At 49.4% G+C, this 16,514-nt stretch overlaps 1 protein-coding gene across 1 annotated transcript in view; it reads left to right on the top strand.

The window, feature by feature from the left end:
- The window catches only part of CHCHD6 (coiled-coil-helix-coiled-coil-helix domain containing 6), a 358,373-nt gene extending 342,871 nt beyond the window's left edge, over positions 1-15,502 (top strand). Inside the window, exon 7 of the mRNA XM_077116313.1 lies at positions 14,637-15,502. Coding sequence (XP_076972428.1) covers positions 14,637-14,646 — 10 coding nt within the window. The 3' untranslated portion in view covers positions 14,647-15,502. The remainder of the gene's footprint in view (positions 1-14,636) is intronic.
- Positions 15,503-16,514: the final 1,012 nt, after the last annotated feature.

Raw genomic sequence — 16,514 nt, forward strand, 5'->3', positions numbered from 1 at the left:
AGGTCTTCATAGACTTCCACTAGGTCCCAAGAACAAAATCCACCCCTCAACCTTGGCCGGACTCAAGACCCAGTATAACCTCCAGCCTGCCCCACCTTCTCTCTTGCTTAAATTCTCCTTCCCACCTGTGGTAGTTAAGTTCAGGTGTCAACTTGGCCAGGTGAAGGTGCCTAGTTCTGTTGCTGTGGATATGAGCCAATGGCATGTGAAGCTCATCTGTCACTGATTATATCAGCAGTTGGCTAGGAGGCGAGCCTGCTTCAATGAGTGATGTTTGACTTAATTGGCTGGATGCTTAAATGAGAGAGGTCAACACTGCACAACCCAAGCAGCTCAGCTTACCTCATCTCAGCACTCACAGCTCAGCCCAGGCCTTTGGAGAGGCAGAAAGGAATCACCCCCGGGAAAGTTGTTGGAAACCAGAGGCCTGGAGAGAAGGCCACCAGAGATTGCCCTGTGCCTTCCCACGTAAGAAAGAACCTCAGTTGAAAGTTAACTGCCTTTCCTCTGAAGAACTATACATTTTTAACTAAATAAACCCCCTTTTATTAAAAGCCAGTTGATCTCTGGTGTGTTGCATTCTGGCAGCTTTGGCAGACTAAAACACCACCCTAACTCCCAGCTCCGGAAGAGCCTTCCCAAGAAGCTTCCTTGGCCTGCCTCCCTCCCTTCAGGCTCCTGCTTACCCTTCCCACCGGGCAGCCTTCCTGACTTCTCCCTCTTTAGTGACCTGCCACAGCCTGGCTCAAACTTCCATCTCGCCATGCAGGGCCCTGGCCTGTAAGCGTCTCAAAATAGCAGCCCAGAGTGCCTGGCATTCCTGATGCTCCTACCTCCACACCCTTCTCCAGCACCTGGGACTTGGAGGTGGGTGGGTCCTCTGCACCAAGACTGAAGAGTGAATGAATGAATGAAGTGTTGACTTGTACCACAGTCTTCAAGTGTCTCCTGAACCTCTCTGCCTCTGATTTGAGGTCAAAGCCTTCAAACAGAAGTAGCTTATAATGGGGCTTGCAGCACTGCGGCCTGAGGACATGGGCAGGGAGCATGGTGGTACATGGAAAGAACCTTGGCTTTGCAGGCCCGGGCACCTCGGTTTCAGTCCTGATTCCGCCTCCTGCTAGCTGCTGAGAGAGGCCAGCACGTCTCTTGGCCCCGAACCTTTGTTCCCCATCTATAAAACAGGGAAAGCAGTCAGTGCACAGGATTTGCAGGGAACGTCTGCAACCACCTTCCTTTGAAAATATTTTCTTAACTTTTCATAGAGGAACCACCCTTCCCCAGGGCCATTGTGGACTCCTATTTCCTTCTTACCATCTTCACCTCCTCCAGAGAGCACAGCCAGCTGGAGGCATGTGGAGCCAAGGGCCAAGAATGGTTTTATGCGAAATCATCTGTGCATCTGGATTCTGCTGTACCTGTAGTAAACATGAACTAGCAGCAGCCCCTTTCCAGTGAAGCCTTTTGGAATTGGGTTCCTGTCATATGCATGATAGAGCCCTGCTGTGAGGAGTCGGTGAGAGGCCATATCTGGCACACAGTGCTTGAAAACCTTAACTTCCTTCTGTTAAGCCAAGCTGAGCTGGCAGGGCTGAATCTTCCCAAGCCAAGCATGCTGTGGCCAAGAAGCACCGGTTTGCACCAGCTTCCCACATGCAGTAGCCTCGGCAATTGCCCAGTACGACCAGAGGGACCTAAGGGGGAGATTCAGGAATGGGTTCTCATGTCCGGGAGGAGGAGACACATGAATGGGCCCATCTGGGGCACTGATGCCCAGAAGAAGCTTCTGGGAGGTGAGGCAGCTCTCAGGGGCTCCTCAGGCCAAGCAGGCTGGGAAGTGAAGCAGTCACAAACCACCATCTAATCATCTAATCTGTTAACTCTGGCTCATCCCGAGAAACTGGCTTGGGGGTCTGCTCCTCTGGGCCCAGCCCCACACATACCCTCGGGTAGACACAGTCACCTTCTGCTTTTACAGTCTTTACTGGAGGGAGTGGGTGCCAGGCCTGGGTAGGGCCTGTGTTTGGGGTTCCAGCATCCAGGCAGAACCAGGGTTTCTATTGATCATCTCTCCCTAATTAGTTTTTTTAATTATTATTAATTAAAGAAAAAAAGAAATTAACACAACATTTAGAAATCATTCCATTCTACATATGCAATCAGTAATTCTTTAACATCATCACACAGATGCATGATCATCATTTCTTAGTACTTTTGCATCAATTTAGGAAAAGAACTAGCAAAACAACAGAAAAAGATATAGAATGTTAATATAGAGAAAAAAATAAAAATAATAACAATAAAAAAAGAAAAGGAAAAAGAAAACAAAACGAAAGACACAAACACAAACAAACAAACAAAAACTATAGCTCAGATGCAGCTTCATTCAGTGTTTTAACATAATTACATTACAATTAGGTATTATTGTGCTGTCCATTTTTGAGTTTTTGTATCTAGTCCTGTTGCACAGTCTATCCCTTTGAAGGGTTTATATTGGAGTAAGGGGAAAACTACTTACTGTAGGTGAAGGTGTGTGCTTCTCCCTGTGTCCGCTGGCTGTGTGCGCATCTATGTACACACATGGACTTGTGGGTGTGAGTGTGCATGCACCAGTATATACTGAGTGTATCTGTTAAGTGTGTGCATGGGTGTACACACAGATCTGTGCAAATGTATTCCTCTTTGCATATGGTATTCATGTCTCTGTATATGTGTGCACAGGTCTGTGTGAATGTGTCCATCTGTGTATGTGCATCCATGCCTGTGCATGTGTGTACATATGGGTCTGTATGACTGTGCCCATCTGCACACATAGGTATCTGCGTCTGTGCCTGTACACGTGTGTGCACATGCCTGTCTCTGCACCATGCATCTGTGTCTGCCTGTGTGCACGTGTGCTCATTTGCTGGTGCGCATATCCATCTCTTCATTGTGTATTTGTGTGCGCCCATGTGCATTTGTACCTGGCAGGCAGCGATGTGCACCACCTGCTGATGTTCACAGACTCTCCCCTGCCTGGATCTCATTCCATTTCCCTGACTTCCCTGGAAAGCAGAGCTTCCCCCTCCTGATCTTTGTCCCTCCTTCTTCTAGTTTGATAGCTACCAGAATGCGATATACCAGAAACAGAACAGCTTTTAAAAGGGGGAATTTATTAAGTTCCAAGTCCACAGTGCTAAGGTGGTGAAAGTGTCCCAACTAAAGCTAGTCTATAGAAATGTCCAATCTAAAGCATTCAGGGAAAGATACCTCAGTTCAAGAGGCCCGATGACGTTCAAAGTTTCTCTCTTAACTGGAAGGCCCATGGCAAACATGACAGCGTCCGCTAGCTTTCTCTCCCATCTTCTCATTTCATGAAATGCCCCCAGGGGTGTTTTCTTTCTTCATCTCAAAGGTCTCTGCTTGCACAGGCTCTGTGGCTCTTTCCAAAATGAAAAGGGCTCTTAAAGAGCTCCAGGTAGTTGCTGGTATTTTTATCTCCATTTTGCAAGTGAGGAAACAATGGCACAGAGAGGTTAGGTAATTTGTCCAAGATTACACAGCGAGTAAGAGCACCATACATTTGGTGCAATGTATCAAAAGCCTTTTAAAAATGTGCACATTCTCAGAAAACCAAAAAAAAAAAAAAGCAGGCGAAACAACCTCTCTTCTAAAACCCAACTATAAAGTGTTAATAGGGACATTACCCTGAATGGGTAGAAACATTTCTCCATGGAAATCATCTAATCAAAAGTTACCACCCACAATTGGGGGGGTCACTCCCATGAGACCTGCCTGTATGCATGGAACTGTGTGTTAGGTCGGGGGAACAGGGAAGGTCACCATGACTTGAGCTTGTAAAATGTGCCGCCCCTTTTAGACATCACCTAACCCCCTTGCTTAAAAACCGCCCACACCAGGACCCAGCGGCGAGCTCACAACTCCCTACCTGGAGTTCTGTGAGCTCTGCCCGGGAGCGGGAGCACAGGAATAAATTCGCTCAATCTAAGGTTTTTTGGTCTGCCTCTTCTCTCTGTCGCCTCCTAAACCTTACACTGTGCTTAGAGAGGCACGAGCAAATAGATGTAAATGTTGGGTACGTCTGTGTACCTGTGTGTGTTTACAACTAATGTTGGCAGGTAACAGCAGCTTGCAAGTAATGGAGTCCTTTATGCATATTAATTCATTTAACAGTCTCAAGCAACCCTGTGGGGTAGTTGCTGGTATTTTTATCTCCATTTTGCAAGTGAGGAAACAATGGCACAGAGAGGTTAGGTAATTTGTCCAAGATTACACAGCGAGTAAGAGCACCATACATTTGGTGCAATGTATCAAAAGCCTTTTAAAAATGTGCACATTCTCAGAAAACCAAAAAAAAAAAAAGCAGGCGAAACAACCTCTCTTCTAAAACCCAACTATAAAGTGTTAATAGGGACATTACTTTAGTTATCAGGGCATAAGTTGCTTGAAAATAAAAGGATTCTTGCAAACTTTAAGAAAGCCGGAATACTTTTATTAATACCCAAGTAGACTTGAAGACAAGGTAGCATTGCAAGCAACAAAGAAGGGCATTTCATATCCTAAACATCTCATGAGGAGAATGTAGCAACCCGAAAGGTGTGTGCACCTCACACAAAGGGCATCAAAATGCACGATGCAAAACTGACAGAGTAGAAAGAAGAATTAGAGAAATCCACAGTCTATCACACAGAGATTTTTGGAATGTGCATGCCCTTTGCCCAGCAATTCTCATAAGAATTGGTTCCCAAGGAAGTCATGATGTTTGCAGTTACTGTGTTCTGGGATGTTTGTGCTGGTATTTGTTTCCTCAGTCCTGGAGAGCCTGATAGGTTGGTATGAGTTCGAAGCTGGACGAACCCAGCTCTGATCCTGAGCTCCACTGGGTGACCTTTACCAGTTGCTGAACCTCTCTGAGCCACAGTGGCTTCATCTGTAAAATGGGGACAATACTAGGAGCCATCTCCTGAGACTGTGGTTACAGAAGGAGAAAATGTGCATAAATTCCCTGTCGCGGGGAATTGGCACTCAGTAAGTGTGTGCTGAGATCCCTCTTCAGGACTCAAGGTTTGTTCCTGCAGCTGCTGGGGTGGTGTCAGCAGATTGCCCTGGACTGTGAGCCCTTTCCCTCAGGGGAATCCCCTGGCTGATGAGAGCCACCTTACCAAAGGTCATGGCCCCTGGGGGTGGGTTGATGGGGTAAGGGACCTGTAGAAAGGCTGGGTCCCTTGTCCCAACTTGGAGCAACTTGGAAGAGCCCTCCCACCTGGAGAGCTCCACCAAGGCCCTCTTCACAGCCCAGCCTCTTCCCTGCCCTCTCCTGCTTCCCTGCCACATAAGTGCTGGTGCCAGGAGCACTCCCTCCTCAGCATCCTGCAGGGCATTGTTACCTCAGCCTGCCTCTCTGGAAACCCAACCAAACAATACACTGTGATGATTACCATATGCTAGCTACTGCTGAGACGATGGGAATGCCTGGTCCATGCTTATATATTCAGCAGGAGAGACAGACATGGGACATCCGTTGTGGTGATGCCACTGAGGAGAAGCCACCGGAACACACAGGCTGTGGAGTCAGGAAGCTTTAGCTCCTTTGAGGAAGGGAGGCTTATGCCAAGATCAGATGGCTGAGCCAGAGTTGGCCAAGGGAAGCAACTGCTTTGTTTAGAATAATGTGTATCACAATGCCAAGACATTGGAAACAACCTAAGTGTCCAATGATAGGGGATGCACTTAAAATAAGATCCGTAAGAGAGTCCTGCAGCTTTGAGAATGCTGATGTGGAGGTATATTCATTCTGCATACTCTTTTAAGAAAATAGCATATTCCATATCGCTCATTCTTTGGATGAAAAGGTATTATCTATGCACATATATATGAAAACAAGCACACACACAGAGAAAGCCCAAAAGAGATATACACTAAAGCATTACAGTGCTTTTCTCCAGGGTAGAGGATTATGGATGTGTCTTTTCTTCTTCTTTAAATAATTGTAGCTTACATTCTTCTAAACTGACCTAAAACAAATTTCACAGTTGGGGAAAATTAGCCGCTGGGCCAGGTGCCTCCTGAATGTCGGTGGGTGAACTAACTGCCTTCCGCAGCCTGGGCCCCTGGTTCACAGCAGGGCAGGCATCCTCTCTTTCACATTAGTCGATGGTATTTGCGCCTGATGTTCACCCCCTTGGCAGAATTTGGGATCTCCTTCCATGAAGTGCTGTTCCGGCAGGCTAGATTGGGATGGTGAGGGTAATGTGTGCTACCAAGAAGGGCAAGTGGGGAGAGGAAGAAGGCAGGGATTCCCAGAGTGAAACAGGGGGGAGAGTCCCCCAGAGGTGAGTGGGAAGGCAGCAGGAGGGGTCCCTGACCCCATTAGCTTGTGTTTTTTTTTTTGCACCCTACAAACATTTGCATGGAATGCTGCCATTCCATGCAAATACTTGGAGATACAACAGTGAGCAGGAGAGAAAAAGGCCCTGCCTTCAAGGAGCTTGAAGTTTAATGGAGGATGTAGACAACTAAGAGGATAAAAAAGATAAACTATGCAGGATGTGATAGCATAGAGAAAAAGTAGGGGGATAGGCAGAGCCAGGAGTGGGGGCTGGGTAGGAGATTTTCTGCTTCCTGTGAGAACAGGATACGTCTGTGCTGCCAGGTTCCTTGGGACTCCCCGGGGGGTTTCCATGTCCAGACACAGGCACGCTGCCCCCACCTGCCCGGTCCCAGCAACCAAATCCAGGTTGCTCTTAAGGAAAAAACGCAGCTCTTTGTACCTGATAGCCTGCCTCATTAAATTTAATGGGCCAGTTATTCCTGTTAAATAAACATCAACTAATTATGAAAAACATATTTGCTGAGGTTTGACTATGGAATGGATGAACCAATTACATGGTTATTAAGCCTCAAAACACACTCAGTAATGAAGTGGGATTGCAGGCCAGCAGCAGAGAGGGATGCTTGGGAACCTGGGATTCTGAGAACGCCTCTCTATCCTTCTACTTCCTTTCCAGAGCTTGGTGGGCCTCGAGGATTTCTGGACAGTTGGAGTCTGACCTGCCTCTGATGACCACTGGGCATCCAGAGAAAGGCAGACTCAGGTTCTGTACCAATGAGGGCCCCTGGCTTAAGCAAAAAGTGTAAATTGACTCGTGATGAAAAAAAAAAAATCCAAGGGTAAGCTTCAGGTATGGCTGGATCCAGGGGCTTAAAGTTACTGGGACCTGGCCTCTCTTTTTCCATCTCTTGGCTCTGTTTTCCTCTGTGTTGCCATCCTCGTTGGGCTCTAAGAAGTGCCCAGCAAATCTCGCCTTATATAATTTCTCTTTCCCTGTATTTCCAGTAACATCCAGATTTGTCAGGGCTTAAGAGTAGATATTAAATTACCCAGGAGCTAACAGTATTATCAGAAACCTCTCAGGGGAAACCAATAAGCATATGGAAAAAACATTCCACACCATAAAGACTCAACAGAGAAATGCAAAAGAAAATCAATTGCAAGACATACTCTACATACTCATCTAACAATTGACATTCAAAGTACTGACAATATCAAGTGTTGGTGAGAATGATACTGGAAAGACACTGGGATTCTCATACATCACTATTGGGAGTGTCAAATGATTCAACTACTTTGGAAAATAGTTTGGCAGTTCCTCATAAATTTAAACATACACTTAGCCTCTGATCCAGCCATTTACTCCTGTGTGGGCACCCAGGAGGCTGAGCATATTCATCCTCTAAATGGCAGAGCTTTCCATACAACTTGATTTGGAATAAGCAAAAACCCAAATGTCTATGGAAACTGGTATGGTGTATTCATGCAATGAAATACTGCAACAGCAATGAAAAACAGCAACATAATGTGGAATTAAAGAAGCCAGAAACACAAGTGTTCATGCTTGTGAAAGTTTTCTGTGGAACACAGCAAATTACCATGGAATTGGTGGCCTACGGTAACAACACACATTTATCATGTAGTATCTGTGACCTAGGAGTCTTGATCTGGCCAAGCTGGGTCTTCAGCTCAGGGTCTTGGAAGGGTCCATTCAAGGAGTTGACTGGGCTGCCATGTACTCTGGAGCTCAAGCCCCTGTCCCAAGCTCACATGGCCATTGGTGGGATCCATTCCTTTGCTACTGTAGACCTCAGGGCCCATTTTCTCACTGGCCATTGGCTGGAGTGATTCTCAGCTCCTGGAGGCCACCTCTGGTCCTCTGCTACCTGTTCTCCTCCCAGGCCCTCTCCGAAGGTGGCAGCTGACTTCTTCACAGTCAGCAAGGGAGTCCCTCCCTCCCCACTGCTCACGCAGCATCCTGTGTAACATGATGTTATCACGACAGTGTCTATTCCTGTTAGAAGCAGGTCACAGGGTCCACCTGTGCTCAAGGAGAAGAGGTTTTACCAGGGTGTGGCCCACTGAGATCACCCAAGGTTGTGCCCATCACAATCCTGGAAGAATCCATTTATGCCAAGGTCAAAGATGGGCCAAACCAATTTCTGGTGACCACCCAGGGGGAGGGAGTGTTCAGGTGGGCTGGAAATATTCTGTATTTGCATTTTGGTGGTGGCTACTCATGTACATACATGCATAAAAATGTTCTCAGCTGTATGGTTAAATTTGTGCACTGAATTTATTTAGATAAAATGAGAAAAGAAAAAGGGAGGGAGGAAGGAAAGAAAGGAGAGGAAGAGAGTGAAGAAAGGACATAGGAGTGAATAAAGGAGACAGAAGGAGGGAGGAATGTAGAAGAAACAGATAGAGGTAGGGGGTGGGGGAGAGGGAGAGATAGGAAGCTCTCAAGGCAACACTTGTGGAATGATCTCCAAAAATTAAAAAAAAAACAAGATTTAGTGGAGAGTATATCGTTTGTATCTTTTGAGAAGACAAAGAGGCAGCAGTGTTCACTTGTGTATGCATTTGTTGCAACAGTGTCTAAACTCTGCAAGGGCAGAGAAACTGATAACAGTGTCTGTCCCTGGTGTCAGAGTCCAGGGAGAGGTGGGGGACTGGCTTTTTGTGTATTCTCTTATATACTACTTGAATTTCTTTCTTTTTTGCTTTTGTCCTCTCTTCTTCTCTTTCTCTCTTCCTTCCTCCCTTCCTCCCTCTCCCTCTCTCACCCTCTCTTTCTTTTTACCATGAGCATATATTTTAATAATTAAAATGTCTGTTAAAAAAAAGTGCTGAAATGGGACTCCTAAAAAAGTCTGTATGTATTTGGGAATAATGCATATACAAGTTGTCATCTTTGAGCATCTCAAGCTAATAACTCAATAAATAAATTTAGCAATAAAAAAAATAAAGCCAGATGTCTTGGAGGGTATAGGGCTCTTGAAGTTGCAGCAAGCTGCCCCCTAGAGGAGTTACCTCTACCTGCCCCTCTGTCACAGGGAAGAAGTGGAATCTCTTGGGAGGTAGAGGGGGGGATGCAATCAGTGGAAGGTGAGGTGGGAAGTTTCCAGTCATGTGTTCATTGTTGGGGGAGAGCCTCTTGTATTTTCCTCTGTACTGGCCACTGTAATTGGGTAGTCTTGGGGTTCCAATAAGTCCAGTGAGCTTTCAGGGGCCATTCGGCCAACAGTGAGGGGTGGAGAAAGAGCACCCCTGAGAATGGAGACAGGAAGGCAGAGCCAAGAATTACAGCCTGGTGACATTGTTGGGGGCCCTGGATCCACCCATGACTGAAGGCAGGCATCCATGGACCTCTCAGAGATGTGAGTCAGTAAATGTTCCTTTTTGATGAAATGAAGCTGGGTTTTGTCAAGGCTGGTTTACACCCAGCGTGCACCTGTGCTGTCCTGTCCGTTGTTTGTCCTAGCATCCGGTCTGGTTGTTAAATACCTGGACTGTCACCCCCGCTGGGGTGTTTTCCTGCCTGCCATGGAGAGGGGTTTCCAGTGAGTGGAGCTTGGAGTTAGGTGGGCATGAGTTATAATCATCTGCCCTGCTCCCCTATTTTCCCCTCTCCGAGGGTGCGAGAGGCCCTTCCTGCAGGGTCTTGTTCTGGCCCAGCGATCCCCAGGAAGGGTTGTCTGCCTGGCTACCTATGTCTCCTACTTGTCCAGACTGATGGCCTTCCAGGAACATCACCCACCCCTCCCATGTGCCTGGGGAGCCCCCACCCGCAGGAGGCACTAAAGCCCCAGGGGAAGCTAGCTCAGGTGGAGAGGCAGGCCCAGAGACAGAGCCCCATGGCTCGGCATGGAGGCTGCTCCTGACCCTGGCTGGGTAGGAGGCTGTTTCACAGCTAGCTTCCCAGAGAAGGAGGAGCCTGCAGTGGGGCCAACTGCCAGTAAGGTCACTAAGGTGACCTTTTGGGAGGAAGTGTCTCCAAAACAAGGAGCAAGCATCACATGCAAAGCTCATGGTAAATTAGGGAAATCACAAAGATTCCCTATGAGGAAATGGCGGGGGATGGGGGGAGAAGAAGAAAGGAGGAGCAAGGTTGGAGGTGGGGGCCTTGCAGGGCCAGGGAGTGGCTACCCCAAGAGGCCTGCAGCTTGCTCATCCTGTCCCCTTGGGCAAGTCACTTTGCTTCTCTGTGCCTCAGTTTCCCAGCTCCATGCCAAGTGGCTACAAGGACTCAACAAGCCACGACAGGGAAAGCTCTCCGCTGACTGGCCAAGTGCTCAAGGCTGGAATGCTTCAGGTTCAGCATATGGGAGGCCTTTCTGTTTGTTGGCTCTCACCTGACTTTGCAGAAGAGGAACCGGGCTGGCGAGTTCAGGGGCCAGGAGGGAACCAGGCCCTGGGTTTCTGCCTTAAAGCCTGTGCTCTCTTGGAGCCCCCAGGCACAGCATTGGCCATTCTTATTCCCAGGGGAAGGGATCGCTCAGGAGACAGACAGCAGAGGGGAAAGCATGTAGAGTTTGGAAAGACTCCCCAGAAATTGCAACTTCCTTTTTCATCTCCACTGCCCACCCTTGTGTTAGAGCACGCTGAGGCAATGGAAAGCCATCAAGAAGGGTGCATGGCTGAGAGGTTTCAGAAAGAGGTCCTGGGGCAGGCCTAGGATAGAACGGTAGCGGTTCAGGCCATGTGAGTCCCTCTCTCCTCCCTTCCTTCCTGTCATATGGCAGACTGTGTTTTCCAAAGATTGCCTCCCCAGCATGGAATCGATCCCATGTGCTCTGCTCAGGAGATGGGCTTTGCATCCCCTCTGGAATGGGGGCAGGCTGTAAGTGCTCCCACTGGGTGGTATTGTGGAAGTGAGGTTTGGGGACATCTGGGGCTTCTGCCCCCACCCCGTTCTCTTTCTCTGCCTCTCTTCACCTCTCCACTTAGGAGCTCTGAGCTGCCCCAGAAAAACCACGTGCAAAAGCCACAAAGAGTTGCCCCCAAAAGCCTCAGCCCCACTGATACTTGCCCAGCCCAGGCAAGAGACATGCATGAACTGGCCTATAGAAGCTTCCAGATGCAGCCTTCGAGCCTTCCAGCTGAGGTGTCAGGCATTGTGAGGCAGGTACAAGCCTTCCTTGCTGTACCCTCTACGAATTCCCCTATTCAAACCTGATATGAAATGGTTGTTGTGGTAAGCCATTAAGTTTTGGGGTGATTTGTTATACAGCTACAGATAACAAATACATCCCACAAACCCACACTGTATAGCTCCATTGTGTCCAGCGTGGGACTTGTGACAAAAACAGTAAGGCCCCTGGCTGCATGGAGCTTCCATTCTGGGGGTGATGAATGATAAACCACCAGAGAATAAGAAAATGCCAGGGGGGTTGGCACTATATGAACATAAAATGGAGGCAATGGGATCCAGCATGGCTAGTGTACATTTTACATCAGGGAATCAATGTTCCTCTGAAGACATGACATCAGCTCTAAGCCAGGGTCAGGCAGGGTAAATGGTGGTGGGGGCGGGGCAGAGGCATTCCCTCTACCAAAGGCTACCCCCAGGATATCCTGAGAACCAGCCCACTGTGCAGCCTGGACCCTTCCCCTTTCCATGTCCTACTTTCCCTGGCCTCAAGGTGGACCTGGAGAGCTCAGCCCCAAGAGTTAATGCCAGCAGCAGAGTTGGGCCTCATGTAAAAGCAACAGTCAATAATTGTTTTTTTTAATTTAAGGTGAAATAATTGCAGATTTATGGGAAGTGGCGGGAAGCACCTGCTCTGTGGGGAAGTATTTATATGTTTATTTAAAGCTTGCTGAGTGCAAACCAGACATACTTGCAAAAATTCAGCCAGCAGGACTCAGTTTGTACTCCCTGGCTCAGTCCAGTTCCCACTTGGCCTCTACCATGTCCAGGAGGCCCCGGAGTGCTCCCCAGCTCATCGCCATCTGCAACCCAAGCTATGTCTTAGATTCATCCTGTTTCACTATTTAAATCCAACTGCTGGACACCTGAAGCCATCTGAGTTTGCAAGCCCAGGACTAGGCAATGATGAGCTGTTCCTGGGGAGCGTTTGTGGAAGGAGCAGGGTGGCTCTGCTGATGTTTCCTGCGTGCAATGTCCTGCTGACTGGGATCTGGTTGAGGCTGGGGGTGGGTGTGGTGACAGAACTGAGCCCGGAGTGGTCAAAGGTAGAGCAGAGAGGGACAGGAAGGTGCACTGGACAGGGGGTGGGGTGAGTGGTCTGGGCAGTCAGAGGCTTCCTGGAGGAAGGGAGTAGCAGTTTGGGCCTTGAGAAATGACAGGTGAAGTTCAGGAGAGCATGGGAAGAGGTGTCTCTGGAGCAAGGATGTCAGTATGTCAAGAACACAGGGCACACCAGAAGAGAAGCAATCGGACAGGTGTCTGGGCTCAATTGCAAGGGGTCCTGAATGCAGGGACCCCCTCCCCACCTTGCGCTGCTGTACCACCTACCTTGCCACTCTGCCTGCCATTGCCCAGCAGTGGCCTTCGGCAAATCATCTCGCTTGTTTGTGTCTCCAGGTGCATGTGTGAGACCTTAGGAGGACCCACTCATAAAGGACGGCCCCTTTATGAGCACCTGGCATGTCTGAGCACTCAGTCAGCATGGCCTAGGCCCAGCACCCTGACCTGGGGGGCAGGGGGCTTCTGAGCAGGGAAGACTGGTGCTGTAAAGGAGTGCCATGTGGACCAAGCTGGATGGCAAGTCAGGGAGCTGTAGGGACTTCTGGGGGACTTGATAACTGTGCCTGAATTTTCTCTGGGGGAACTGCTTCCCCAATCCCACCCTGATCCCAGCCCTTTGCTCTGGCTTATGGACCTGGCTCACCCTCTGGCTGTGGCAATTGATTCCAGGTGGCCACACCATCCAGGCTAGTTCATACAGGCACCACTCTTGGAATCTCCTTGGTACTATTAGGGAAGAAAAGCTGGGAGTTGCCAAGGCCTCCATATGCAGGAAGACCTGTGTGCAGAGCCCACACATGAGGAGAGAGTGCCAGGGTCCATTGGCCATGCTTGCTCCCGAAGATCCAGCCAGGCCTCAGCTACTGCCGACTTGAGCACTAAGTCCCCTGGAGGCCTAAGCCCAGGTGGGTTTCTGTCCCTTACAACCAACAGCCCTTGGTTGACATGGTGAGGGCGGGGAGAGGGGAGCTGGAAGGTGGGCTCTGCCCATGGGCTGGCCCTCCACCTTGCTCCAGGAGAATCAGGCAGAAGCCTCAGAGTTGGGAGGAGGGGGTCTTTGCCCACCCCTCCTTTGGCATCATTGTCATCTCCCCACATCCCCTCTCCACCCAGAGGTCAGAGTGGTCTTCTCAGAAGGTGACAGCCACTGCATCCTGCCCCTGAGTCCTGCCTCCAGCCGCCTCCAGTGGCCTCACACAGGTGGCCCATCGCCCTCAGGGACTCACGCCTGGTGCAGCATGAGTGCTCCCTAAAGGCCAGCTGTTATTCCCCCAAGAAACACCGGGGCGCACCTCCTGTGTGCCCTGCCACAGGACACCGAGGGCCAGGGACTGAGCAGAGACAAGGAGTGGATGCCATGGGGAACCGGAGGGAGAGACCGGCTCACCCCAGTCTCCTAGGTGGGAGGAGTGGGCACAAGTGTGGCAGGCAAGGCTAGAAGGATGGGCTTAGTGTGCCTAGTGGGGATAGGTGGGGAACAGGTCAGAGAAGGGAGGTTGTGTGTGAGCGCATATGGGTGCCTGAGTGTGCATAGGAATGTGCATGTTTTAGCATGTTTGCATACGTGTATGTGTGCATGTGAGTGTATACATGTAAGTGTGCACAGGTGCGTTTGTGTGTGTGCATGCGTTATTATGTGTACATTGAGTGTGTACTTGTGTTTACATGAGTGTGTGTGTGCACATGCACACAACCTGCCTAGGCCTTGGGCATGGTACAGAGTGTGGAAGTTGTTTCCCGTGTTAGAGGAAGCCCCCCCGCAGGGGGCAGGGGTCTGGGCAGGGGAGCAGGGACCCAGTCTCCTTTCTCAGAGGTCCCTGGGGAAGGTGCCTAGTAGAAGCTGGAAGACAGAGATAAGGCTCATGTCTTCTAGGCAGGAGGTGGCAGGAGTGGAGGACGCGAGGAGTGGATGTAGAAGTGTCCGGGAGTGGGAGCATCAGGATTGGAAGTGGGGGGGGGGGCAAGAGCAGGAACCTGGGTGCTGGGGTGCACGGGGAGGGGGCTGGGGGCACACTGGGACCCTCTGTCCCTCCCAGAGGGGAGCCCTGTCCTGAGGAGGGAAGGAAGGCATTTATACATCTCATTTTGCAGAAACTGCTGAGTCACAAAAATGCAGAAATTGTTCCTGGAGGTGCTCAGGGGTGGGGCCACTGGAAGGTACCAAAAGAACCTCTTCCCCAAACACCTCTGAAATGGAACCATGTTCCCAGGAATTGTTCTAGACCATCCAGCAGATCTCGCTGACCTCAGAGTACATCAGGCAAGCAGAAATAAAAACCACAGAGAAAGCCCAGAGAACCCAATCTGCCCCTGCTGACTCATTTCCCTTCCATGTGATGTGGTTTGAGAAGCACTGAAGCCGCAGACCTGGGTTCAAATCCCAGCTCTGTCACTTCTCAGCGGCGTCTGGGGCAAGCCATCCCTCCTTCTGCACTGGGACGTCACAGTGCCTGCCTCAAAGGAACTTAGTGCTAAACCAAACCGCAGGGGCTGGCTCAGAGAGGCAGGGGCACAGGAACCGGTGGTCAGCCACTCAGCTCATAAATACCAATATTTATTCTGCATTTTCCCTCCAGCAAAGTGCCTGTTAAGGTCTGTTCTCCATTTTTCTACTTTTCCTTATTGATTTTTTGGAAGTTCTTTATGTATTTTGGATACGAATCCTGTCAATTACATATGCTGTAAGATCTTTCTCTAGGTCTGGGCTTCTCTTGTGACTTCCTCTTTTGTAACTTGTAATGAATAAAAAATTCTCATTTTCTTGCAGTCAAATCGATCAAGACATTCCTTTATTTATTTGTTTGTTTCTTATATCTTGTTTAAGAAGTCCTCATCTAGCCTGAGATCACAAAGGTAAGCTGCTCTATTGTCTTCTAAAGTCTCACCATTTTCTTTATCACACTAGGCCTCTCATGCACGTGGGATGGACCTGAAGTCGGGATTCTTAGAGGGCTTTAACAAGAGGGTTACAGGATCAGATCTTCATGTTGAAAAGATCTTGCTGGCAGAAAGGTGACAAGGAGGAGTAGGCAGAGCAGAGAGGAAGTGAGTCCTAACATGAAGAGTCCCGGTGAGAGGAAAAAGCAGTGGCTGGACCAGAGACAGATGTGATGAAGCCTGAAGTAAGTTTTGGACGGGAAGAATCTATAGGGCCAGGCAATGTTGGGGATGTGGGACAAGGGGAAGACCCCACCCCCCCCCCAAGGGTTCTGGCTTGGCAAGGGTGCACGTGGTGCCCTTCATGGAGTTAGGAAGGTGGGAGGCGGCAGGCCTAACTAGGAGTTGGATTTCAGTTACCCAGAATCCAATGTCCCCTTTGAGCTTCTCCAGGTGACAACTGGAGATACGGGGCTGGACCTCAAAGGAGAGGCCTGAGCTGGTAGAACTGAGGATTGTCCAGCACAGTGTGGAGAACCTTGAGGAGTGCCTGCCCCTAACAAGTTGGCAGAGGAGAATGAACAGGGGTGGGGTGGGAAGGAGATGGGGTGGGCTTCTGGAGTGGCAACCAGGGGTGACACTGAGAAGAGCCAGGATGACGGTCCTCTGACACCCAGCTGGGACAATCCCACTCATGTCCTCCCTGGATCCCCTCCACAGTTCTGTGAGACAGTCTCTAACATCCGTTTTAAAGATGAGGAAAACAAGGCTCAGACAGCAGATGGGTCTTGCTCCACATTAACCAGCCAAGCCAGGATCCAGCCCAGGTGAGAGTGATTCGGAAGTCCAGGAGGAAGGAAAGACTGTGGGTCTGGCTTGCTAGACTGCCTGGGTTAACCTTTCAGCTCTGCCCCTCACCAGCTGGGGAAATTGGGCCATTCCTCAGTTTCCCCATCTGTAAAATGTAGTAGAGCCTGGTTCAGAGTTAACATCACATTAAATAAAACAGTAAATACAACTCGTGCAAATAAGATGCTCACCCTCATCCAGGGGCACGTGAAAAACCAGTCCATACCCACCACATTGGCAAAG

Source organism: Tamandua tetradactyla, chromosome 9 (genome assembly GCF_023851605.1).
Source record: "Tamandua tetradactyla isolate mTamTet1 chromosome 9, mTamTet1.pri, whole genome shotgun sequence".
Classification (NCBI taxonomy): Eukaryota; Metazoa; Chordata; class Mammalia; order Pilosa; family Myrmecophagidae; genus Tamandua; species Tamandua tetradactyla.